Source organism: Nicotiana attenuata, chromosome 1, assembly GCF_001879085.1.
Source record: "Nicotiana attenuata strain UT chromosome 1, NIATTr2, whole genome shotgun sequence".
Classification (NCBI taxonomy): Eukaryota; Viridiplantae; Streptophyta; class Magnoliopsida; order Solanales; family Solanaceae; genus Nicotiana; species Nicotiana attenuata.
The window spans coordinates 9,771,375-9,798,653 of NC_031989.1; the positions used below are offsets into that span (position 1 = coordinate 9,771,375).

At 41.2% G+C, this 27,279-nt stretch overlaps 1 protein-coding gene across 1 annotated transcript; it reads left to right on the top strand.

The window, feature by feature from the left end:
- Window positions 6,758-22,915, top strand: LOC109232907 (zinc finger MYM-type protein 1-like). The gene is made up of 3 exons (XM_019398602.1): window positions 6,758-6,920; window positions 21,846-22,186; window positions 22,283-22,915. The coding sequence occupies exons 1-3, from the start codon at window positions 6,758-6,760 to the stop codon at window positions 22,913-22,915; spliced, it is 1,137 nt and encodes a 378-aa protein (XP_019254147.1).

A 27,279-nucleotide genomic window follows, 5' to 3' on the forward strand; every position in this document is an offset into this window, starting at 1 on the left:
TAGTGTGGGTAATTGATGGGTGTTGCCATCTAGGGTTAGATTGATTATGGGTGTTTGTTATTTGGGTTGATTTTATGTTTTTATTTAAGAATTGGTGGTTGCAAATACTGATTCAAGCTTTGTGGGTTTGACTCTTCTTGAGAAAGAGAGTTTATGACCCCAAAATTGACCTAACAAGGAATTGGGATGGACTCATGAGAAATGATAGTCCCAATTAACGGGTTAAATCTCGAGAGAGTAATCACCCTACTTGAACCCTAGTTGCTTGATCTAATTGGCCTACCCAATTGGTCTCGAGAGAGTCAATTGGGCAAAATCACTCTCTCTACCGAGAGGTGTGAGAGTGGGTACAATTTTGCAACGGTTATAGCATAAGCCCCAAATATGTCAATCTATCCTTAGTAACATCTACCCATCAATTAGCCACCTAGGTAATGCCACGACCCTAGTGCCATCCTTCCCATTAGATACAACTTTGCAATATTCTAGTAGCATAATTTAGCGTTAATCATTAGTTTTATCATAGTAGTTATAAAATCGAAAACCAAGAATGTTTGAAGTGACATTAGGAGCACAAACACATCTCTAGACTAGACAGAAAATCCAACTCCACTACTAGCTCCCTGTGAAAATCGATCCCGACCACTATTCGGGTAAAAGCTATTGCGACCCGCTCTTCCAACCTTGGTGTAGTGTCGAGTTGGCAGCGATCAACTTTTTGGCAACGTTGCCGAGGAGCTTACGGTGTTGACTATCTGTTTAGTTCGTTTTGTGTTTTGCTTCTCTTTCCTTCTTGTTTACTAATTTTGTTTGTGTCGATCATTCAGGTACTATGGCTTTAAATGCTAATGACCCTATTGGCAATGCCATGGCGGGGGAGGAGGTAGAAGATATTGATCATGATGAGCTTCCCGTACCTCCAGCTCCACGTAGAGGCCGTCAAGCCAATGACAACAATCCTATTCCAGACCCTCCTCCGCCACCTCCAAGAGTAGTCCCAAGAGTTCTCCCGAATCAAGGGTATGCTAGTGCCATTGCCCCTCCCCGAATCTGGGCGGGGAACTTTCAAATCACAAATGTCATGTTGACCTTGCTCGAGCAATGAGGATATTTTACGGGGGCCTCCGATCAAAATGCAGACAAGCACTTGAAGGGGTTCGTAGATACATGCTGGGGCAGCAAGCAAACAAACGTGTCAGAGGATGCGTTGAGATTGAGGCTTTTCCCGTTTTCTCTTCGGGGTAAAGCGTTGGATTGGTTAGAAAGGCTCCCCAATCATTCTATCACCACATGCGATGAATTGGCGGACAAATTTATTGCCAAGTTCTTTTCTCCAAGTCATATGGCGGCTCTCGGGATGAGATTCTAGCTTTCAAGCAAATGCCAATGGAACCTTTGCACGAGATATGGGAAAGATATAGAACAATCGTGAAGGAGTGCCCTAATAATGATATGACCGAGGCGATGATACAACAAACTTTTTATCGGGGCATCAACACCACGAATCGGTGCATTCTGAACCAATTGGCCGGAGGGAACTTTATGAAACTTTCTTACCAAGAGGCATGTGATGTACTTGATGAAATGGCCGCCTCTTCGGCATGGCAAAGCCGAGCAAATGTGCCCCAAGGTGACCCCACGGTCATCCATTTGCACAAGGAATTGAACGATCATGGCCAAGCTATTGCCGAGCTAACAACAACTATGAATCAATTGGCGAAGGCGCAATTGCAACAAGTCCAAAACCCGCGCCAAGTCAACGCAATGGAAGGTGTTTCTATGTTAAAAAGGAGGCAAAGAGGGCAACAACAACCTCAAGGTAATTGTGAGCAATTTGACAACAACAATGATGGTGGTGGTTATTCGAATGAGTGGTATGATGATCAAAGCGAGGAATGTCAATATGTCAATAACTACCAAGGGAATAGAGGAAATCAAGGGAATCAACAATGGCGCCCCCAAGGAAATTGGGGCAATCAACAAGGCGGCGGTAATTGGAATAATAACAACCAGCAACAAGGAGGTGGCAATTGGAACAACAACAATCAAAACAACAATTGGGGTAACCAAGGTAACAATCAAGGCAACTGGAACAGGAACAATAATAATTGGAATAACAACAATGGTCAAGGCGGGTGGAATAACAATGGAAACCAAGGCAACCGGGGGCAAGGTTTTCAAAGGCCCCCGATGTATCAACAACCAAACAATCCGCCCCCGTTTCAATCTCAAGGGTCTAGTTCTTCGGGTAGTGATATGGGAAGAATAGAAATGATGTTCAAACAAATGATGAAGAAGAACCAAGAGTCCGATGCTCAATTGGCTTCCCACAATACCTCTATTCAGAAAATAGAGGTGCAATTAGGCCAAATCTCTCAATCGTTGAATACTCAACCTAAGGGTGCTCTACCAAGTGATACGGTAGTGAACTCGAAGGGAGGTAACAATCATGTGATGGCGGTCACAACAAGAAGTGGTAGAGGCGGTGATGTGCATGCCTCGAAAGAAAATCAAGTTGTGGATGATAATGTTGGGTTCCAAGAAGATGTGGGTCCTTTGATTGTTGAAGATATGGTTGAACCAAATGTGAACAATGAGGTGAGGATAGATATTGATGAGGCCGAGGTGGAAACTCAAGAGGCCGTGAACCCATCTAGGGAGCACATAATCGACATGCCGGAGCCGGTGGTGCCAAAAGCCAAGGCACCTTTGCCTAGACCACCTCCACCTTTTCCTCAGCGGTTAGCAAAGCAAAAGAGTGACAATCAATTCAAAAGGTTCATAGATATGATGAAAAGCCTTACAATCAATGTGCCTTTGGTGGAGGCACTTGAACAAATGACGGGCTATGCAAAGTTTGAAGGATTTGGTCACAAAGAAGCGTTCCATGGATTGTGAAACAATAAAGATGACTCACCAAAACAGTGCGATAGTGCATTCTATGGCCCCGAAACTTGAAGACCCTGGAGCTTTTACTATTCCTTGCACTATCGGTACTGCGGAGTTTGCTAAGGTCCTTTGTGACTTGGGGGCTAGCATTAATTTGATGCCTTATTCAGTCTTCAAGACTTTGGGAATTGGCCAACCTAGGCCAACCTCAATGAGACTTCAAATGGCGGACCGGTCGATGAAGCGGCCTTTGGGTATAATCGATGACGTACTTGTCCGGGTGGACAAATTCATATTGCCGGCCGACTTTGTCATATTGGATTGTGAAGTGGACTTTGAAGTCCTGATTATTCTTGGGAGACCTTTCCTAGCAACGGGGAAGACATTGGTTGATGTTGAAGCGGGTGAGCTAACTTTCCGAGTGGGAGATGAAAAGGTGGTTTTCCATGTTTGCAAATCCATGAAGCAGCCCAATAGCACTGAGGTGTGCTCATTTGTGGACATAGTCACAGCTGTGATTGTGGATGACACAAGTGCCATGACCAACGTGAAGGATCCCCTTGAGGCCGTGCTGTTAAATCTTGATGTCGATGATGATGCAAGCAGAGTGGAGTGTGTCAATGCATTACATGGGATGGGATCTTATTCGTATGAGCCGAGAAAGTTGTCTTTGGATCTTGAAAACAGGAAAACTCCACCAACAAAACCATCAATTGAGGAGCCACCGGTGTTGGAGTTGAAGCCACTTCCTCCACACCTCAGGTATGAATTTTTGGGCTCTAATTCAACTCTTCCAGTTATTCTTTCTTCTTGCCTTACTAACTTGCAGGTTGAGACCACTTTGGAGGTGCTTCAAAGGCGAAAAAGGGCAATAGGATGGACTCTGGCGGACATTCGGGGAATAAGCCCCACATTTTGCATGCATAAAATTATCTTGGAGGATGATGCAAGGCCTTCCCTAGAACATCAAAGGAGGCTAAATGAAGCAATGCAAGAGGTGGTAAAGAAAGAAGTGATCAAGTGGCTTGATGCGGGTGTGGTGTATCCAATTTCCGATAGCTCATGGACTTATCCGGTCCAATGTGTGCCAAAGAAAGGAGGGATGGCGGTGGTGACCAATGACAACAATGAGCTTATTCCCAATCGAACCATTACCGGGTGGAGAGTTTGTATGGACTACCAGAAACTCAACAAGGTGACCCGCAAAGATCATTTTCCTTTGCCATTCCTCGATCAAATGTTTGATCGCCTTGCGGGGCGAGCGTTCTATTGTTTTTCGGATGGGTACTCGGGCTACAATCAAATCTTAATTGCCCCGGAGGACCAAGAGAAGACCAATTTTTCATGCCCCTATGGTACATTTGCTTTCTCCCGGATGCCATTCGGGTTGTGCAATGCTCCGGCGGCCTTCCAACGTTGCATGATGGCTATTTTCACCGACATGGTGGAAGACATATTGGAGGTCTTTATGGATGACTTTAGTGTGGTTGGTGACTCCTTTGAAGAATGCTTGGTAAATTTGGATAGAGTCTTGGCCCGATGTGAAGAAACTAACCTCGTTCTCAATTGGAAAAAATGCCATTTTATGGTCGAAGAAGGTGTAGTGTTGGGTCACAAGATTTCTAAGAATGGGATTGAGGTAGACAATGCTAAGATCGAGGTGATTTCAAGGCTCCCTCCCCCCACTTCTGTCAAAGGGGTGAGGAGTTTTCTTGGGCATGCCGGGTTCTACCGGCGATTTATCAAAGACTTCTCGAAGGTTGTGAATCCCCTTTGCAAGTTGCTAGAGAAAGATGCCAAGTTTGTTTTTGATGAAAAATGCATGGAGGCTTTTGAACTTTTAAAGCACAAGTTGACCACTACCCCTATCATAACCGCACCTAATTGGAGTTTACCCTTTGAACTAATGTGTGATGCTAGTGACGTTGCAGTGGGGGCAGTGTTGGGTCAACGGGTTAACAAAATGTTCCATACTGTGTATTATGCAAGTAAGACTATGAATGGAGCTCAACGGAATTACACGGTGACGGAGAAGGAGTTATTGGACATTGTATTTGCCATGGAGAAATTTAGACCATATCTTATGGGGGCCAAGGTGATTGTGCACACGGATCATGCCACCATTAGGTATTTGATGACCAAGAAGGACTCCAAGGCAAGATTGATGAGATGGGTGTTACTCCTTCAAGAATTTGATTTAGAAATAGTGGACCGGAATGGAAGTGAGAACCAAGTTGCGGACCATTTGTCCCGGTTGGAGGAAGAAGGGAGGCCATGTGACGGCCTTGAGATAAATGATACATTCCCCGACGAGCAACTTCTTTCCGTGTCAATGTGTGACATGCCATGGTCGCGGACATCGCCAACTTCATTGTGACCGGAATTGTCCCCTGTGAGCTCTCTTCCAACCAAAAGGAGAAACTCAAGCGGGATAGTTTGGATTTTTATTGGGATGATCCGTACTTGTTTATAATTTGCACGGATGGTGTGATTAGAAGATGTTCCCCGGAAGGTGAACAATTGAGCATATTGGAGGCTTGTCACTCCTCCCCCTATGGTGGCCATCATGGAGGGGTGAGGACGGCTTCAAAGGTCTTGAGTTGCGGTTTCTATTGGCCGACTTTGTTTAAGGATGCTAGTGATTTGGTAAAGAGATGTGATACATGCCAAAGAGCCGTCGGAATTTCAAAAAGGGATGAGATGCCTCTCAATATGATTCTCGAGGTGGATATTTTTGATGTTTGGGGCATCGATTTCATGGGTTCTTTCATGAGCTCTTGTGGGAACATTTATATTCTCGTGGCTGTGGACTATGTCTCAAAGTGGGTTGAAGCCGTGGCTTTACCCTACAATAAAGCCAGGAGTGTTGTGGCATTCTTGAAAAAGAGTATCTTCACACGGTTTGGCACCCCTCATGCTATCATTAGTGATGGGGGGTCTCACTTTTGCAACAAGGCTTTTGATTTGTTACTTGCCAAGTATGGAGTAAATCACAAAGTGACCACCCCCTATCATCCTCAAGCTAGTGGTCAAGTGGAAGTCTCCAACCGAGAAATAAAAAGTATCTTGTCCAAGACGGTCAATGCTAATAGGATCGATTGGTCGAAAAAGTTGGATGACGCTTTATGGGCGTACCGTACGGCTTACAAGACCCCAATTGGTATGTCCCCGTACCGGTTGGTGTTTGGGAAAGCCTGCCATCTTCCGGTGGAATTGGAGCACAAAGCTATGTGGGCCTTGAGAAAGTTGAACTTGGAATGGGATGTTGCGGCGAATCTCCATGTTGAGCAACTTAATGAGATTGATGAGTTTAGATTTCATGCCTACTCCAGCTCGTCCTTGTATAAGGACAAGATGAAGCATCTTCACGACAAATATGCTCGGGAAAAGGAATTCAAAGTTGGTGATATGGTTCTTCTTTTCAACTCCCGGTTACGTCTGTTCCCGGGAAAGCTCAAATCAAAGTGGAGTGGGCCATTTGAAGTTGTGTTCGTGACCCCATTTGGTGCTCTTGATCTAAGGAACATGAATGGTGAAATATTCAGAGTCAATGGACATCGTGTGAAGCATTATCTTGGGAAGATTGATGATAGCCACGTGGTGGCTATGGTACATTTCAAATGATGTGTTGGAAACCCGCGTCGTGCCGCGACGTTAAATCAGGCTCTTCTTGGGAGGCGACCCATGTCTTTTTCTTTCTCTTTGATTTTATTTATAGTTTAGGATTTTTGAGCTAATTGGTTGTGAGATGTTGCAGGGATTGTGTTGATGTAGTGCAAAATAAGTTGGAACAAATTAAACAGTCTGAAGTTTGCCAGTGCGGCCACGGTCACCTTAGCACGGTCCGCACTGGCATGGTCCAACAATGATGGTCTCTGAAGTTTTCCACCGCGGCCGCATTCCAGTTAGTGCGGTACGCGGTGGCCTTCACGGCCGCGGTCTGCTTTTACACGATCTGCGGAGGTTGCCTACTGAAACTTCATTTGGTGAAATCCAGCACGGTCCGCGGTCCGTCTTGCGCGGCCGCGCTGGTAGGTGAGCATGGGGCCCGCATCATTTTCTATAAATAGAGCCCTAGGGTCTCAGTGTACCCTTTTCGAACTCTGAAAACTCTGAGCTCTAGAACTACTGTTCATCCCTTTCTGAGACCGTAACTCTTGCTTGCTTGGACTAATTGCATTCCATCTTCACAAACCCGGTAACATTTCGTGCATTTGTGATTAATTAATTTCATATTTTCATTTTAATTCCTTGCCCAGTAATTTTAGCTTCTTCTTTTTCATTTAATTGATAGTTTAGGATAGTTTAAAACCTGGGTTCTTTGCCTCTAGACTTGCTATTCAGGGACCCAGCCCCAGCCCCAGCAGCACCAGTAGCAGAGCCACAGCAGGAGCAGGCACCCAGGCGCCAAGGAAGAAGAGGAAGCTCCCCAGTACAACTGATGCAGTTAATGAGGTGGCAGCCCCACAGGAGGCCCCCTCCAGTTTGCCACATGATGCACCTAACATCCAGCCGGTCCAGGAACAGGCCCCAGTCCCAGCAGCTGAGCAGCAGGAGACCGGGAACCAGTCTGAGGTTCCCGCACATACAGAGGACTTGGGGACCACTGATGATCCCATGCAGACGGACCAGGCTTAGGGAGCCCCTATATCCTTTCTAGTGAATTTTTTATGCTTATTTTGATAGTTGGCATTGGGGACAATGCCAGCTTTTATTCGTGGGGGTGCGCCCTACTTTTTTGTTGATTATCTGGATGATTGTATATATTAGTTGACTCAGTTTATGTTTTTGGTTGATTTTCTATTTGGTATGTATATAACTTTACATTCAGTACTTTTATCGTACTGTTTATTCTCTCTTTGGTCTGTATATAAAGTTACATTTTTGTACATATTCATCCCCCCGTTGTATATTCTAAGCCCCTATTGTAAATATTCACTCTATTTTCTATTTTCGTATTTTCGTAAAAAAAATTCATTCTTAGCTTCATAGTTAGGCTCGCAGCCCTTTGTTTTGTTTTTTGGCGTTTTCAATAAGCCCTTGGTTTTCTTAAGGCCACGGTTCTTTCCAAGGGTAGAGTATTGTGTGAACCGGATGGCTCTTCCCAATGATGGATGGCGTGACAACCTTCTTAAGGGTTTGAGTCCGTTTTTGCTTTTTCTTTTGTTTTTAGTAGTTTTTAGTTAAGAGTACTTCAATCATAGCTTCACTTAGGCCTAACACATTTGCCTTTGATCCCATGGTCAAAGACAAGTGGTTGTGTTTAGGTTGGTGAAAGTAGTGACCTTGAGACTCTTGAGTTGACCAAACAAATATCATGTGGTCTTCGGGACTATTGTGTGCTCAATCGTATCTAAGGTTGTTGTGGGCCCTCGACTCTATGTCTTAAGTAATCCTTGAGTGTGTGTGGTGAGAAATTGAATTATGAGTCCAAGTCCCGAGCCAATGGTCTAGAACTTGCCCCGAATGTTTGTTGAGGCAAAATTTTGAGTGAAGTTCGACTCGAGAAGTGATTATAGGCTCTCCTTGATCCAAATGATAAGTTGAACAATTCCATAGCCTACCTATGAGATAATCCCTAGCTAACCCTTTTGAGCCTTAAACCTTCTTCTTTCAAGAACCAATGCTACAAGCCTATACCCGTTCTAAATTCTACCCTCTCTTAGCACCCACATCTTCCCTTGAGTAATAGCAAAGTCTAAGTTTGGGGGGAGAGACAAGAAAGGAAACAAAAAGGGGTAAAAGGTACAGAAGAAAAAGAAAAGGAAGGCAATGAAAAAGAAAGAAAAGAAAAAGACAAAAAGAAAGCCCAATATGAAAAAGAATAAAAAGGGATTCAAACAAAAACAAAAGTGAAAAAGGTGTGGAAAAAGTAGAAAAAGGAGAAATGTTTTGAATTGCGTAAGAAAGAGTGACGAAGTGTCTCTCTAACCCCTTGGAAGAGGTGAAATGACTCAAAGAGTCAAGTGAATTGTGCCAATGAATCAAAAGAAGTGCTTAAGGGAAGATTGAACCCACTTGAACAAAAACATATCCTACCCTTACCCAAAAGCCTTCACATTAACTCCACAAAAGCCCTATATTATCTTGAGTTGGATGAAACTCGCATTAGTGGATACTAACATGAGGGTCAAGAATATGGTACCTAGAGCCGGACTTGTGACCTTTCCTTGAGAGAGACGAGTGAACTCCTATTAACCTCGGTTTGTGTGCTTATACTCTAAAAGGTGAGGTTTGCTTAGGGAGAGTTGAGGATGTATGAGTTTGGGATCCATAGAGACCAAAGTAATTGAGAGAGTTCTTTGATGTAATGAGTCAATTCTTAATGCTCTTGTGTCATACTTGATCCATAGTTTTCAAGGTTTGAATGTTGTTAATGATCCATTTGTGTTGAGGGCAATGGTTAGTCCCAATTGATGCTTGTTGAGGTTACTTTAGGATAGCTGGAATTACTTGGATTGTCCTTTAAGGGGTGGGTCTTATTTTGTTTGCTTGAGGACAAGCAAAGGTTTAAGTTTGGGGGAGTTGATAAGTCGGGATTTTAACATGTTTTATGCCCCTACCTGCCTATGCTTTGGTTATAAATTGCTACGAAATAGTCCCAAAATGCTCACAAGTTGTGCTTGATTACAGGTTTGATCGACAAAGCGACGAATGTCAAAGATCGGCTTAAAAAGGAGTGAAACCTGCTCAAGTGTCAAAGACTAAGTAAATTGAGGAAAAGAGAACCTAGTGCGGACCGCGCAAAGGTGAATGCGGCCGCACTGGGAGGTTCAGAGAGTTGGCATTTTCAAGCTGGAGGCAACGCAGGCACGGTACGATTAACGCGGTCCGCGGTCAGGCTCCGCGGCCGCGCTACTCTTTTGTGCGGTCCGCGGAGCAGAGATTCAGAGAGCTCACATTTTGCCAATTCCAAGCAATGCCGCCCGCGCTCATTTTTGTGCGGTCGCGCCAACTTCCACCGCGGCTGCGGTACATTTTCACGCGGTCCGCGGTCCTCAAGTTCAGAGAAGCATAAATTGAAGTCCAAGAGCCAGTGCGGCTGCAGTCCATTTTGCGCGGCCCGCACTGACCCCGCAGGGGTATTTTTACCAGATTTTCCAGCCTAGTATAAATAGGACATTTTACCATTTTTAGGTCAAGTTTTTATATTCCAGACTTAGCTGCGCTCGTGAGACTCACTTTCGTAGCCATTTTTGGCACTTTTGCTCTTCATTAACAATAGATTATTGTAGTTTCTTCTTAGTAATCAATTAATATGCTTAGTTCTTCATATATTTCTTCAATTTCTGTATCTAGCATGAGTAGCTAAACCCATTAGCTAGGCTTGTGGCTCAACCCTAGTGTGGGTAATTGATGGGTGTTGCCATCTAGGGTTAGATTGATTATGGGTGTTTGTTATTTGGGTTGATTTAATGTTTTTATTTAAGAATTGGTGGTTGCAAACACTGATTCAAGCTTTGTGGGTTTGACTCTTCTTGAGAAAGAGAGTTTATGACCCCAAAATTGACTCAACAAGGAATTGGGATGGACTCATGAGAAATGATAGTCCCAATTAACGGGTTAAATCTCGAGAGAGTAATCACCCTACTTGAACCCTAGTTGCCTGATCTAATTGGCCTACCCAATTGGTCTCGAGAGAGTCAATTGGGCAAAATCACTCTCTCTACCGAGAGGTGTGAGAGTGGGTACAATTGTGCAATGGTTATAGCATAAGCCCCAAAGATGTCAATCTATCCTTAGTAACATCTACCCGTCAATTAACCACCTAGGTAATGCCACGACCCTAGTGCCTTCCTTCTCATTAGATACAACTTTGCAATATTCTAGTAGCATAAATTAGCATTAATCATTAGTTTTATCATAGTAGTTATAAAATCAAAAAAAACCAAGAATGTTTGAAGTGACATTAGGAGCACAAACACATCTCTAGACTAGACAGAAAATCCAACTCCACTACTAGCTCCCTGTGGAAATCGATCCCGACCACTATTCGGGTAAAAGGTATTGCGACCCGCTCTTCCTACCGTGGTGTAGCGTCGAGTTGGCAGCGATCACTTTTTGGCGCCGTTGCCGGGGAGCTTACGGTGTTGACTATCTGTTTAGTTAGTTTTGTGTTTTGCTTCTCTTTCCTTCTTGTTTACTAATTTTGTTTGTGTCGACTACTCAGGTACTATGGCTTTAAATGCTAATGACCCTCTTGGCAATGCCATGGCGGGGGAGGAGGTAGAAGATATTGATCATGATGAGCTTCCCGTACCTCAAGCTCCACGTAGAGGCCATCAGGCCAATGACAACAATCCTATTCTAGACCCTCCTCCGCCACCGCCAAGAGTAGTCCCAAGAGTTCTCCCTAATCAAGGGTATGCGAGTGCCATTGTTCCTCCCCGAATCCGGGCGGGGAACTTTCAAATCACAAATGTTATGTTGACCTTGCTCGAGCAAAGAGGGTATTTTACGGGCGCCGCCGATCAAAATGCCTACAAGCACTTGAAGGGGTTCGTAGATACATGCTGGGGTAGCAAGCAGACAAACGTGCCCGAGGATGCGTTGAGATTGAGGCTTTTCCCGTTCTCTCTTCTGGGTAAAGCGTTGGATTTGTTAGAAAGACTCCCCAATCATTCTATCACCACATGGGATGAATTGGCGGACAAATTTATTGCCAAGTTCTTTTCTCCAAATCATATGGCGGCTCTTCGGGATGAGATTCTAGCTTTCAAGCAAATGCCAACGGAACCTTTGCACGAGATATGGGAAAGATATAGAACAATGGTGAAGGAGTGCCCTAATAACGACATGACCGAGGCGATGATACAACAAACTTTTTATCGGGGCATCAACACCACGAATCAGTGCATTGTGAACCAATTGGCCGGAGGGAACTTTATGAAACTTTCTTACCAAGAGGCATTTGATGTACTTGATGAAATGGCCGACACCTCTTCGGCATGGCAAAGCCGAGCAAATGTACCCCAAGGTGACCCCACGGTCATTCATTTGCACAAGGAATTGAATGATCATGGCCAAGCTATTGCCGAGCTTACAACAACTATGAATCAATTGGCGAAGGCGCAATTGCAACAAGTCCAAAACCCGCGCCAAGTCAACGCAATGGAAGGTGTTTCTATGTTAAAAAGGGGGCAAAGAGGGCAACAACAACCTCAAGGTAATTGTGAGCAATTTGACAACAACAATGATGGTGGTGGTTATTCGAATGAGTGCTATGATGATCAAAGTGAGGAATGTCAATATGTCAATAACTACCAAGGGAATAGAGGAAATCAAGGGAATCAACAATGGCGCCCCCAAGGAAATTGGGGCAATCAACAAGGCGGCGGTAATTGGAATAATAACAACCAACAACAACGAGGTGGCAATTAGAACAACAACAATCAAAACAACAATTGGGGTAACCAAGGTAACAATCAAGGCAATTGGAACGGGAACAATAATAATTGGAATAACAACAATGGTCAAGGCGGGTGGAATAACAATGGAAATCAAGGCAACCGGGGGCAAGGTTTTNTGAGGCTAAGCCCTGCCTCCTTATTTGCATAAGGCTAAGCATTGCCTTCTCTTTGCATGAGACTAAGCCCTGTCTCAAATCTTGCATGAGGCTAAGCCCTGCCTCTTTATTCGCATAAGTCTAAGCATTGCCTTCTCTTTGCATGAGACTAAGCCCTGTCTCAAATCTTGCATGAGGCTAAGCCATGCCTCCCTATTTGCTTAAGGCTAATCATTGCCTTCTCTTTGCATGAGACTAAGCGCTGTCTCAAATCTTGCATGAGGCTAAGCCCTGCCTCCCTATTTGCATAAGGCTAAACATTGCTTTCTCTTTGCATGAGACTAAGCATTGTCTCAAATCTTGCATGAGGCTAAGCCCTGCCTCCCTATTTGAATAAGGCTAAGCATTGCCTTCTCTTTGCATGAGACTAAGCCCTGTCTCAAATCTTGCATGAGGCTAAAACCTGCCTCCCTATTTGCATAAGGCTCAGCATTGCCTTCTCTTTGCATGAGACTAATCCCTGTCTCAAATCTTGCATGAGGCTAAGCCCTGCCTCCCTATTTGCATAAGGCTAAGCATTGCCCTCTCTTTGAATGAGACTAAGCCCTGTCTCAAATCTTGCATTAGGCTAAGCTCTGCCTCCTTATTTGCATAAGTCTAAGCATTGCCTTCTCTTTGTATGAGGCTAAGCCCTGCCTCCCAGTTGCATAAGGCTAAGCTCTTCCTTTCTTTGTCCGACGACTGGACGTCACCCTATTTGGAACTTAGTACCATCTTGCCTTTTCGGGGCTAAGCTCTGTCCCGATCCTATACAAGACTAAGCTCTGTCTTGTTTTGCTCATATGCATCACTGTGTCTCTGTCCGAAGGCGTCATAGTCCGAAGGCATCATCCTCATAGCCTTAAGATACCATATCATGGCTCGAGAACATCATCTCACTGCCTGCGAATCCTTTATCTCATGATTCATCGCCCAGGACGTCATGGTCTAAGGACGTCATCCTCACTGTCCAAAGACAACCTTCATGGTCCAAAGGGAATTTGCATCACGTTTAAATTCTCGCAGTAATCCATATATATTTGCACGTATCGTGTTTTATGTTTTGCAGGTAACTCAGGAGTTAACCGTTCTTCAAACAGGAGCAACCTTCGCTCCGGTTTCCGCTCATGCCATTTACACCCTGCCATTATTTCAAACGTAACCGACTCCCGTCAATTACTCGCCTTTACTCTATGACCGTTCAGATATCTGCCCTATGACGCATCCGTTACGCTTCAGATTCACGTTCATAACTCCACATAAATCCATCCGATACTATCCTCCCAAAAGTACCATTTCCAAAACATACGCCTATTCCTATAACAATTCCATCGGTTTCATTCACCGTTGGGTCCAGAACTACACACGGCCTGATTCTTATAAAATTAGGGATATGTAGGCAGCTCAGAGACCAGGGTGCGGCCAATATTTTTCAAAAACACCCCATTCGGCCAAAATCGGCCATCATTTCTTTACCCGATAACTCTTTCATCCTTCCCGGGTAAAGAGGGACAGCTATTGGTACCCAATTTTTCTCTCACATATTTCAAATATGTATGTATGCATATATATATATATATATATATATATATATATATATATATATATCTTTAAAATAGTGCATGAGCAACACCAAGTATTTTTCCGTAATTTTCTATAATTTTTAAGCGCTTCTAATCAATTTATTCCTGCATTTTTTTAAATAAATAATTATTAATTGCATAAAAAATAATTTTATAATAATTTATTATCTAATGTTTCATCATTTATATCCTTATTAAGCTTTAAAGATTTTATATATATTTATTTTTTGCATTCTTAGGCTAAAATTGCATATTTTGCAATAATAGCCCATATATATGCATAATTACATTATTTATATAAAAATGACTTTTTATATTTTTATAATATTAAGTGATTATTTTAAATTATTTTCATGCACAAGTGATATTTTTGTTATTTATTAAATATTTTTTATAAATTATTTATTGGTTAAATTGGGTATTTAAAATCTAGCCCCTAAAAAAACCCAATTTCGGACCAATACACTACCCAATTATCCCCAGCCCAATACACCAGCCCAACATCAAATACCCAATACCCTTAACCCATTAACCAATCCCACACCCATTTATTATAACCCGACCCAGAACCCTTGAATCAGGACCGTTGATCTCCGAAATCAACGGTCCACATCACCCCAACCTTTTTTAATTAACCTAACCCATATAAACCCTAATCATTTCACCCATCCCGCCGTCTCTATACACTCTCTCTCTCATCTTCTCTTCTCTCCACTAAAACCTTAGCGTCGTCACCCCTAATCCCTTTCGATTCCAGCCAGATATGGAATCAATCGGGGATTTTCTTACCTTATTGATCCTTTCTCGCTATTGGCTACTCGTTTATGGCATAACGTAATTGCTTGCCTAACATGGCAAGCCAATTTCCTTATTCCGGACCAAATCTGGTTCAAACCTTCATTCTTTTTCATCTATTTTCATTCTTCGTCTTTTTGGTATGAATATCTGAGATTTGGTTCGATTTTTCGTTTACCCTAAAATCTAGGGTTCAAATCTTTTCAAGATCTATTATAGTTCCTCTATTTTGTTAAATATTTTCTTAATATTCCCGTATATCTATCTATGTGCATTTTATCGCGATTTTCGTTGATATTTCTAACTAGCTTTATTTGCCCTAAAATTAGGGTTTAGATCTTTTAAGGTCTATTATGGTTCTTATTTCTATTAAACATTTTTCTTTAATGTTTCGTATATCTGCCTATGCATATTTTATTTTTTATTTTCCTTTGACTATTTCTGACTAAATATACTTACCCTTAACATTAGGGTTTTTTCAGATCTTAGTTGATTCTGTTATCTTTTAAAATTCCTGTCTAGGTTCATTATGTGATATTGTGCTGATTTTATGGTTTGCCTTTTGAATATTCTCTCGTTTACCTTATTTACTCCGCTGATCATTTTATGGTTTATCCAAAAACTAGGGTTTTGAAATCCTTTACTGAGATTTTAATCTTTCCTTTCTTGTATGGTACTGATGTTTCCTTGTTTTGCTCGATTTACCTTGTTCTCATTATTTCCCTACCTTATTCTGAGTAGTTCTTGCCTGATTACACGCTGTTATGTCCTGCTAATTGATTGAACATGACTTCAAATTGATTTCAGAATTATTGTCGTTCCTTATTTGCGTATGTTTGATTTAGTCCCTTATTTGTCTGCCTAATTGACGGGGAGATTGACGAAGATGTCGCACATCGCATCGGATCGGGATGGATGAAGTGGAGGCTCGCTTCTGGTGTTTTGTGTGATAGGAATATGCCGCTAAGACTTAAGGGTAAGTTCTATCGTGTGGTGGTTCGATCGGCTATGCTGTATGGGGCTGAGTGTTGGCCAGTCAAGAACTCCCACGTGCAGAAGAGGAGTGTAGCAGAGATGAGGATGTTGACATGGATGTGTGGGTGTACCAGGAGAGATATGATTAAGAATGAAGCTATCCAGGACAGAGTGGGAGTAGCCTCCGTGGAGGACAAGATGCGGGAGTCAAGGCTGAGATGGTTCGGACATGTTAAGAGAAGAAGCATTGATGCTCCTGTCAAGAGGTGTGAAAGGTTGGCCATGGAGAGTTTGAGAAGAGGTCGAGTAGACCTAAGAAGTACTAGGGAGAGGTGATTAGGCAGGACATGGCGCTACTTCAGCTCACTGAGGACATGACCCTTGATAGGAGGTTGTGGAGGTCGAGGATTAAGGTAGAAGGTTAGCAGGTAGTTTGTAGTTGTTCACCGATAGTCTTAGTATCATGCATGTCTCTTCATATGCTTAGATTTTTTTATTATGTTATGTGGTTTTTTCGCCTCAGGTATTGTATTCTCTGTTGCTATTATTTGGTACTACTTATCCTTTATCTCTCCCATTTCTTTTCTCTTACATCTTTCTTCCTTCCTTGCTTTCCTCTTCTTCCTTCCTGAGCCGAGGGTCTATTGGAAATAGCCTCTTTACCTGCATTAGGTAGGGGTAAGGTCTGCGTACAGACTACCCTCCCCAGACCCCTCATGTTAGGGTCAAACTGGGTTTGTTGTTGTTGTTGTTGTATTTGTCTGCCTAATTGAACACTATTTAAACCCTTTCCCCTCTTCCCTTTAGGACAGACTCGAACTCTCATACTCTCACTAAAAACTTAAGCTCTCTTATTCTAATTCTGTGCTAATTTGTCTCTGGTTTTGGCCGGCTGAAAGCCAAGGCCAAGTTATTCTGGAACTTAACTGTTGTAGCATATCTACCTGTTTCCTTGCTTAATTGATAAGCCCTAATCCCTTGTTATTTCATTCTCCATGATTTCTTAATCAGTGTTGCTTGAACAGCATGTTCTGAACCCTACCTTTAGCATGATTCTACTTCTTATGCTCCTATGACTCTCTTCTAATCTTATGGTTAACACTGATATGAATCCTCTTATAAGTTAGCCTAATGTCTAAATTTGTTTCATGCACTATTTGCTAATCTTACACTTGTTCTGAACTTAGTATCCCTATAATACTTTTAGCATGAAATTGGTTCATTAATCCTAACTCTACAGATTTTCGTATGTGTCTAGTCAACTTAATTGTTTTGCCTAATTGCTTCTGTGATTAAACAATGATTGTCCTAGGTACTAGCATGAATGTTTAGCTTAACCAGACCTTTTAACTTACTTGAACTATGTGTTTGAGCTTAACCTTGTTTGGTGCAGTTCTGCCTGCAACTCTGTGTTTTAAACCTTGCTTCTTCTGAAATCAAACTATTTTAAACCTGCCCCTACCTCCTTTTATGTACTGATTTTAAATCCCTCACTCTTAGTCCCTTAGGATATCAAGCACTCCAGTGTGAGCACTGCTCAGGGTCCACATGAGACTCCTGTGAACTCTGACACATTGGAGACTGGTTTTCCAATCTCCTATGAGCTATCTTCTGAATGTATGGTTCTGGTGTGAGCGTTGCTCTGGGTGCCTGAGGCCCTTGGGAACTTCGACACACTGGAAACCTGGTTCTAATGTGCTATGGATGAATCACTATGTTGTGCCTCAGAGTTGTTATGGTTGGAATGCCTGGTTCCCAGGTTTATTTGGGCCTAATGAAGGCTCCCTATAGTGTCTCATTACTATTATGCAATTTTGCTATTCTGATCTGTAATAACTTTGTAATAACAGATTATGGGATATTTAGTAAAGCTGGGGGGTTTTCTTATTTCATTTTGGTAAACTGGGTAGAAATCCTGCCTATAGGATTTAATTATACTGTCAATTCTGTTCATTTGGTAAAAACCATATGAGTTCTATATTGTGCTTAGAAATCCTGCCTATAGGAATATCATTGATTGTGTTAACTCTGTGTTTGCATATTAGAAGTCCTTCCTAGAGAGTTAGCATTAAAATGCATATTAGAAATCCTGCTCATAGGATCTATCAATCCAACAAATGTGCATTAGCAATCATGCCTATAGGACCTCGATGTTTGATTTGATCGATTTTCTGGAAATATGCATAAAGTCTGCCCATACACGGCTCGTAGCAATCACGCCTATATGAAGAAATCAGTTAGAAATCATGCCTATAGGATTTAAATCAATTCAATAGTAGATACCATGCCTATAGGACTAAAACCAGTTTCAAACCTAGAAATCATGCCTATAAAACTTAAGTACAGCAATTAGAGGTCATGCCTAGAGGATTAAAAGAGAATATAACCAATCTCTGTAAGTTAAAGTCAGTACTACACCTAGAAATCATGTCTATATGTTTGTAATCATCAAACTCGTAGAAATCATGCCTATAGGATTCTATCAATTGATTCTGAATACATTCGCCCTTGGCAATCACTTAGGCAATATACCTGTAGGACTTAATAATTTTGGATTATAATTGTGATCTATTACTGCCTGAACTGCCCATACCATGCTGAATAAAATCAGTAGGCAAACAACAGGTTTTAACACTCGCCTTGATAATACTGCCTCTGCACTCTGTTTCTCGTATAGACATCCTACCTATAGGACTTTAAAGTTAATAAGGTTTGCTGAATCAGTTGCATGCTTTTGTTGTTTATGTGTGGAGGTCAACATGAGCCTATATTTGCTTGCTATCTGAAAGTCCTAATTTTTTTTACTTGTCGCCTAGACTTTTACATTTTGAGCAACCTAGGTTTAGTCTAGAACTATCCCAAATAGAGGTCCTAATACCTCCAGGGCCATAGGTAAGGGACGGGTAGTGCACGCATACGAATCGGACTAGAATCAATTAGAGCGCTTTAGGTAACAACTTAAAGATAGTAATCGGGTAGCAGAAGATGATAGTTTGTGCCCGCTGAATTCTATGAGTAACACCTTAACTCGCGGGAGTTACGAAGTATTATTTATGTTGCACGGGGTGATCCTTTAGGCTAAAAAATTTAGGACCCCTCATCCCAATTAAATATTCCTCTCGTTTCTTTATTAGACTAATTCATAAGTTAAGTTCGACCGGGACCCACCGTTGTGGACCTCGAGGGGTGCCTAACACCTTCCCCTCAAGGTAATTTCGAGCCCTTACCCGATCTCTGGTGATGTAAACTAGTACAACATGAGTTATCTGCTCTAGGTGCCCTAACACACCTTAATTCGTTAGGTGGCGACTCTTTCAATTCCAATTCCCTACCCTCTCAAAAAAGAGTTGTCCCAGAAATGTCACAACCCGATTTCGCGAGAAAAAGGAGGCGCGACAGTGAGGCATTGTATCAAGAAGAGAAAAGTGACATAGAGATTAGTCTGTTTTTGTAAAGCTACATCAACTATTCTGTACGCAAGAAACTTCGATCACTAAAAGAGAACACCCTTGCAACCCAAGGGGACTGGACTAGGATTCACATTGAATCCGAACCAGTATAAAATTCTGGTGTTTTTAATTCCTGCACTTTATTTCTGCACTACTATTATCTTGTTTCTATTTCTAGTTCACTAATTGGTAAACTAGTCAACTGCTTACAATATATTTTTTAAATAAGCAATTCACTCCCCTCCCCTAACCCCCCCCCCCCCCCCATGTACTTTCAATTGGTATCAGAGCTAGTATCGCACTTTTTGCTTAACTGCTTGTGAGAAAAGATCATGGCAACTCAAGTAATTGTGGGAGCACTCTTTCAAGAAGGAACATCGCAAGTTAGGCCACCATATTTTAATGGACAACACTTTTCTCACTGGAAAGTGCGTATGAAAATATATGCAAAATCCTAACCTCTCTTGATGGCGCCTAACGTGGTACTAGGCAAGCCGATATTTTCAAAATATTCCCAACATTTAACATAAAATGAATCAAAGTGGTTCTAAATAACAAAAATTCTCATAAACGGGGTAGAAAACCAAAACACAACGCGGAAACTCCCAACATCCAGGGGCAGACCCACTTGTAAGGTTCTGGGTGCTGCAGCACCCACTGACTCCGACGGGGACTCGGTATACTAATATAGAAATTTTATGAAAACTGATATAATATATTAGCAAGCACCCAATAACCAAAAAGTCTAATGGGTGATTTGGTTTGGAGGCTGAAGTTTGGGCGCTTGGATACTTTAACGTCCCGAGATCGAATCTAGCTGGCAACATTTTTGTTTTCCAAAAAATAATACTTTTCCTTATTAAATGAATCGTTGACTTCCTTGTTTGCTTATTTATTACTTACCTTCTTTTACTTTCTTTTTCCCCATTTTTTTATTTCCTCTTGTTTACTAATTAGATGAGGAAAAGGAGAAAAAGAATCCTCCACTAGTTAAAATATCGGTAGGCTTTCAAAAGATACCAAACCAAAATATTAAAATAGAATTCCTCTCGGGCCTCGGCTTCTCCAGTTCTTCTTGTAGGTTTCGCAATTCGCATGTTACAAAGTGAACAACAAATTTTCTTGACCTCCTCATCTCAAAATTAAAACACAAGGAACAAGGTAATAAGATTTGGTATTTTGATTTAAGCTAGAGATTTTGGGTATATATGGCAATATTCTATTGAAGATATTAGGTTTTACAAATTACAATTCTTATTATATATGCTTTGTAAAATAAATTCAGTAATTTTTTTTATTTATGAATACACCCACCGATTGTAATTATTTGTGGAAAATAAACAATAGTTATGCTTACTTGTCAAAAAATGAAAAATAAATTTATCTCCATTTCTGACTTAATTTCAAAACTGATTTATTTGGGGATAAATGTAGGTTATTAGCATCAGTTTGTGCGATTGATGAATATATCCTCATTGGCTCACTGCTTCAAAATTTTGTAAGTTTTCATCTTATCTTCCGAAAGAATAAATATTTCTGATATTTTTAGTGATAAAGAAGTGTGATCAATTTTCCGGTGCAATGTGGTTAAATATGTTGTTATTACTTTATTATTTGTATTGTTATAGAGGGGAATGAGTTCCCCAATAGGATTTAGTTGAATTATAATTGAATTTTAGGTAAAATCGAATAAAATTGAATCTTATTCTGTAGGAATATTTCATCAAGCGTGAATTGAGATGGATAGGTTTGTCACAAGAACGAATGTTGGGTAACCAAGTTCTAGTTCTACTAATCCATCTATTGCTTCATCCATAGCTTCGGAAATCCAGAGGGACACATTTCTTTCTAATATTGATTTAGAATCTCTCAACGCTGATTCGGGAGATAGAAAGCCTATTACAGAATACAGCCCTAATATACGTGATGAAGTTAGAAGACATTATATTCAAAAAAAAGCCTTGTCAGCCTGCGAATCATGATTTTCCTACAACTAAGTTTGGGAAGATAATGCGTCAGTTTTGTCCTGGTTGGTTTAAGAGTCAACATTCTAAGTGGTTGGAGTATAGTAAGATGCTGCATATTGTTTGTGTTGTTATTTGTTCAAAAATGAACATGAAAGTTATGGAAATACAGGAGATGCTTTTACAAAAAATGGCTTTAAAGCTTGGAACAAGACTATTGAAAGATTTAAAGCTCATGTTGGAGAAGTAAATAGCATCCACAACAAGTGTTTCAATAGGATGCTTGATTTAATGAATCAATCACATCAATTCGCACTTCTTTTGAAAAACAATCCGAGAAAGAAAAAAGTGAGTCTCGATGTCGCTTAAGTGCTTCAATGGATGTGGCAAGATTTCTTTTGAGACTAGGTTTTCCATTTCGTGGGCATGAAGAGAGTCAATCTTCTACAAATAGAGGTATTTTTCTTGAGCTTTTGCAATGGTATGGGGATATTGATCGGGATGTTGGAAGCATTATATTAGAAAATTCTCCAAGAATGAAATGATGTGTTCTCCAAGTATTCAAAAAGATATTGTTGATGCTTGTGCTAAAGAAACAATCAAAGCTATCATTGAAGATCTGGATGGGGATTTTTTGGGATACTAGTTGATGAATCAAAAGATATATCACACGAGGAGCAAAGGGCACTTGTTTCGAGATATGTTAATAAAGAAGGCGAAGTCATAGAGAGATTTGTTGGTATTGTTCATGTTAGTAATACATCGGCTATGTCGTTGAAAAAGGCAATCTGCTCTTTTCTTTCTGATCACTCATTAAGTCCAACGCAAATACGTAAGCAAGGTTATGATGGGGCTAGTAACATGCAGGGAGAGCTAAATGGTGTTAAGACTTTGATTTTGAATGAGTCTCCATCAGCATATTGCATTCATTGTTTCGCTCACCAATTGCAATTAGCTCTTGTGGTTCTTGCAAAGAAGCATTCAGAAGTAGATGACTTTTTTTATATACTTACTAATGTCTTAAATATTGTTGGAGCATCGTTTAAGCGTAGGGATTTGCTTTGAGAACATCAAGCTGAAAAGTTAGAAGAGTTGTTCAAATCAGGTGAAGTGCATACTGGACGAGGATTAAATCAAGAGCGTGGGCTTCAACGACCAGGTGATACTCGTTGGGGTTCTCATTATAAGACGTTGGATAACCTTATTGTCCTATTTCCATCGATTACTAATGTTCTTGAATTTACTGCACGTGAATGTCCAAACTATGCTGACAGAATTGTTGCTGGAAGTCTTATGGGTAAGATTAAGGAATTTGATTTTGCTTTTATGTTGCACTTGATGTTAAAAGTTTTAACAATGACAAATGAGTTGATTTGTGCGTTACAAAGGATGGATCAAGATATTGTCAATGCTATGGGACTCCTTGCTCTTACAAAGCAACGATTACAAACAATGAGGAAGAGTGAATTTGGATCTTTAATGGAAGATGTCTCTTCTTTTTGTGATAAAAATTATATAATGATTCCAAAGATGGACGCTCGCTACTTTCCTGGGAAGTTGAAGCGTAGAGCTCTTGATGTTACATATTCTCATCATTTGCGTGTCGACATTTTTTATGCTGTTATAGATTTGCATTTTCAAGAGCTTGATCGTCGCTTTGATGTTGTGAGTACGGACTTACTCCTCGGTATGGCTAGCTTAAATCCCGTTAATTAATTTGGTAATTTTGATAAGAACAGAATAATGAGGTTGGCCGAATATTATCCGAATGAGTTTGATAGCAGCAAGCTTCGAGATCTCAGTTGTCAGCTTGATAGTTTTATAGTTTATGCCCGTGGTGTTGACAAGAGGTTCTTTGACTTGAAGGGAATTAGTGATCTTGCTAAAGTGTTGGTTAAGTCAGATCTGCATCAAACTTGGCCACTTGTTTATTTGCTTATCAAGTTGACTCTCATTCTTCCTGTTGCTACAGCTTCTGTGGAACGAGCTTTCTCATCCATGAACTATATCAAAAGTGAACTTCGTAACAGCATCGGTGATGAATTTTTAAATAGTTTTTTAGTTTGCTATGTAGAGCGTAAGATATTTGCAAGTGTCAGTAATGACGCTATTATTCATCGTTTTCAACATATGAAAAGTCGTCGAGCACAGTTGTGAGTTGTGACTAGGGAAGTCCTTTTTTTGTAATGATAACATATTAACATTATTATCATGACTCGTGGCTAGAAGTCATTTTTTGATAATGACAATAGTAGTCGTATTTTCTCATTAATTTTTTTCATCGCCCCGTTCGAATAAATTGCGCTTATATTATGTGATTGATAGCACCTTTATATTAAAAGAAAGTGAGCACCCACGACCTTAAAATCCTGGATCCGCCAATGCCAACATCGGGGTGTCACAGAGTACATGAGCATCTATACATCACGAGTTTGGATAAAATACTGTCTACTATAGTCTGAAACTAAATACAATAAACGGGAAGATAGGGAATGAGAGACAAGGTCTGCGAAACACCGGGCAGCTACCTCGAAATCTCCAAATGGTCAATTGAGCAAAAGAAGTCAACACCCGCCGTGATCGAAAATACCTGAATCTGCACAAGAAGTGCTGGGTGTAGCGTGAGTACAACCAACTCAGTAAGTAACAAGACTAAATAAAGAACTGAAAGTAGTGATGAGCTTTGCAATTATAGTTCAGTTTCAGCAATTTCAACATAGGAAAGTAGGCATGCTTTCAAGTTTGGCAATTTTAGGTCAAATTAGTTATAGAGTTCAAGTAAAAAAGAATATAATATCTTTCAGAAACTTCACGATAGTGATATATGGCAGCTAAGTGCAACAATAATGAAATCAAAAGCATCCTCTCAGAGAAACAATCACTCAGTCTTTCCTCAATAGGTCAGCACTCGGCACTCACTCTCAATAGGTACCTGCGCTCACTGGGGGTGTATACAGACTTCGTGAGGCTCCTTCAGCCCAAGCGCTATAATCCGCACGACAATTCACGTGCTTCACGGATAACTCACGTACTATAATATCAATATCTAGATCCGCACGGACAACTCACGTGCTATAGTGTCAAATATCTGGATCCGCAGGGACAACTCACGTGTTGCACGAATAACTCACGTGCTATAGTGTCAATATCCTCACAATCAGGCTCCCGAGGCTCCCGGCCTCACTCAATAATCAACCTCTCTAGTCACTCGGTCTCTCAGAAATCATAAAAAAATCAGCCCGAAATGGAAATGATATAATGTATCAACAAGGAACAATAGAGACTGAGATATGATATGCAAATAAAACTGTGACTGGGTACAACCAGCAATTAGTAGATAATTCAACAGGTAACATGGCCTCTGTGGGTCCCTACAGTACCAACATATAGCCTAAACATGATTTCTAACATGATTTGTAGTCAAATTTCTATAACACATGGAGAGCATATAGCTAACAATAGGTTATTCAATTTTACAGTTCCATGGAATAGACCAACTCATAATTCCTATGGTGTACACTCACACGCCCGTCACCTAGCATGTGCATCACCTCCAAACTAATCACAAGACATATAATACGGGGTTTCATACCCTTAGAATCAGATTTAGAACTGTTACTTACCTCAATTCGAGCAAATCTCTACTCCAACACACCTTTGCCTCGCAAATCGGCCTCCAAATGTCTCGAATCTAACCACAAGCAGTACAATACAATCAACACGGGCTAAAGGAAACAATTCTACAAGAAAATACGAAGTTATTAATCAAAAGTCAAAAATCGACTCAAAGTCGGCCCCCGGCCCCACGTCTCAAAATTCGATAAAAGTCACAAAATCGAAAAGCTCATTCAACCACGAGTCTAACCATACAAATTGTATCAAAATCCGACAGCAAATCGTCACTCAAATTCCCAAATCAAACTCTCTAAATCCCTAGCCTCAAACCCCCGAATTTCACCTCAAAACCATACAATCTAGGTAGGAAAGACAATGGGGAAACACGAATATTGATCAAAAACGAGCACAAGGAACTTACCTCAAGAATCTCCTCAAAAACCCTCTCAAAAATTGCCTTAGACCGAGCTTGAAATGTCAAAAATGAAGAATAATCGTGAACCCTTGTATTCATATGTTCTTCCCAGTCCTTCCGCTTCTACGGATAATTACCCGCTTCTGCGGCTTCGCAGGAGCGACACAACGCTGGCTTCTACTGTTTCCTCCGCACCTGCGGCCCAATCTTCCGCTACTGCGGACTCGCTTCTGCGAGCTTTAACGCTGCTTCTGCGGACCCAGCTCTCAGCCTCAATTCCGCTCATGGGCTCCCTTCACCGCATCTGCGGCCACGCAGGTGCGGAAAATCCTTCGCACCTGCTACCACCTGCTCACCCCCTCCAAACTTCACATATGCGAACCTCACCCCGCACCTACAAATCAAGCTCCGTAGGTGCGATTACGCCAGCAAACCCCAACTTCAACAACTTCTCAAATTCAACTTTTGATCCGTTAACCATCCGGAATCAACCCGAGGCCCCCGGGACCTCAACCAAACATACCAACAAGTCCCAAAATATCATACGAACTTAGTCGAGACCTCAAATCACCTCAAATAACATCAAAAAAACTCGCACATAGATTCAAGCCTAATGAACTTTGAACTTCCAATTTCTATAAACGATGCCGAAACCTATCAAATCACGTTCGATTGACCTCAAATTTTGAACACAAGTCACAAATGACACCACGGACCTTCTCCAACTTCTGTAACTCCAATCCGACCCCGATATCAAAAAGCCCACTCCCGGTCAAACTTTCCAAATTTTCAACTTTCACCATTTCAAGCCTAATTGGACTACGGACCTCCAAATCACAATCCGGACACGCTTCTAAGTCCAAATTTACTACACGGAGCTAACAAAACCATCAAAAATCTATTCCAGAGTCGTTTACACATAAGTGAATATGTGGTCAGCCTTTTCAACTTAAGCTTCCAACTTTGAAACTAAGTGTCTCAATTCGTTTCGAAATCTCTCCGAAACTTAACTAACCTACCCAGTAAGTCATATAACAACTGTAAAGTACAAAATGAGCAACAAATGGGGGAATGGGGCTACAACTGTCAAAATGACCGGCCGGATCGTTACACCTATGATGTAAAAGTATGGCGCGTTATTAAAAAAGGGAACTATCTACTACCAGCAACTGCTCAACCACCTGTTGATCCAGAAGATATAGATGAGTACACAGACGAGCTGATGGCAGTTGTTCAGGTCAATGCCAAAGCACAAAATTTACTCTATAATGCTATAAGTTGAGAGGAATATGAGAAAATCTCAAGTTGCGATACAACCAAAGAAATGTAGGATAAATTGGAAGTTACTTATGAAGGAACCAACAAAGTTAAAGAAACTCACATTAATATGTTGGTTCATGACTATGAACTCTTCCGGATAAGGAGAATCCATTGAGGAAATATTTGCAAGGTTCAGCAAAATCATCAGCAATCTAAAAGCTTTTAGTAAACCATACTCAAGTGGCGATCAGGTTCAGAAAATTCCGAGGAGCCTACCTACCATTTGGTAGATGATCACGCCCAACTATGCCTTATAAAAAGGACAATGCGGTCGTTGCAAATATAATCCGGTTTACAAGTCCGGAGTCGAATCCCACAGGGAACTAATGTTTAGCTACAGCTGTTCACTATCACCAAGAAGACAAGCTTGAACAATTTCTAACTTATAGATATTAAGATTCTTCTGTTTAACTAATTAACTAACATATTAAAATAGTAAATTAACAACTAACGATACTGAGGGTTAGAGAAAAGATTAAGGAGGTCTAGAGTTATGATTTCCCCAATTGTCGGAATCCTTCCCGCTATGTCTTCTATAATTTTGCCTAAGTATTTTCTACCGATCATGAGCACTCTTATTACCGTAAATCTCTCCCGAGTAATTACAACAATTTATTAGACGCACTCTCCCGAGCTACGCTAGCTGGCTTTTAATACAGCTCACTTCAGATCGCACCCAAGGCTTCGTTATCCCTAATCCCACCTTTAAACCCTCGGTTATTGATCCCTC

What these genes read in the sequence shown, in the direction of transcription:
- LOC109232907 (XM_019398602.1), top strand. Translation starts at nt 6,758, where the DNA reads ATGGTCTCTGAAGTTTTCCACCGCGGCCGCATTCCAGTTAGTGCGGTA. An exon ending in CGTCTTGCGCGGCCGCGCTG is followed by an intron (nt 6,921 to 21,845) that starts GTAGGTGAGCAT and finishes TTGGGATACTAG; the next exon opens with TTGATGAATCAAAAGATATA. An exon ending in TTGCAAAGAAGCATTCAGAA is followed by an intron (nt 22,187 to 22,282) that starts GTAGATGACTTT and finishes CAAGCTGAAAAG; the next exon opens with TTAGAAGAGTTGTTCAAATC.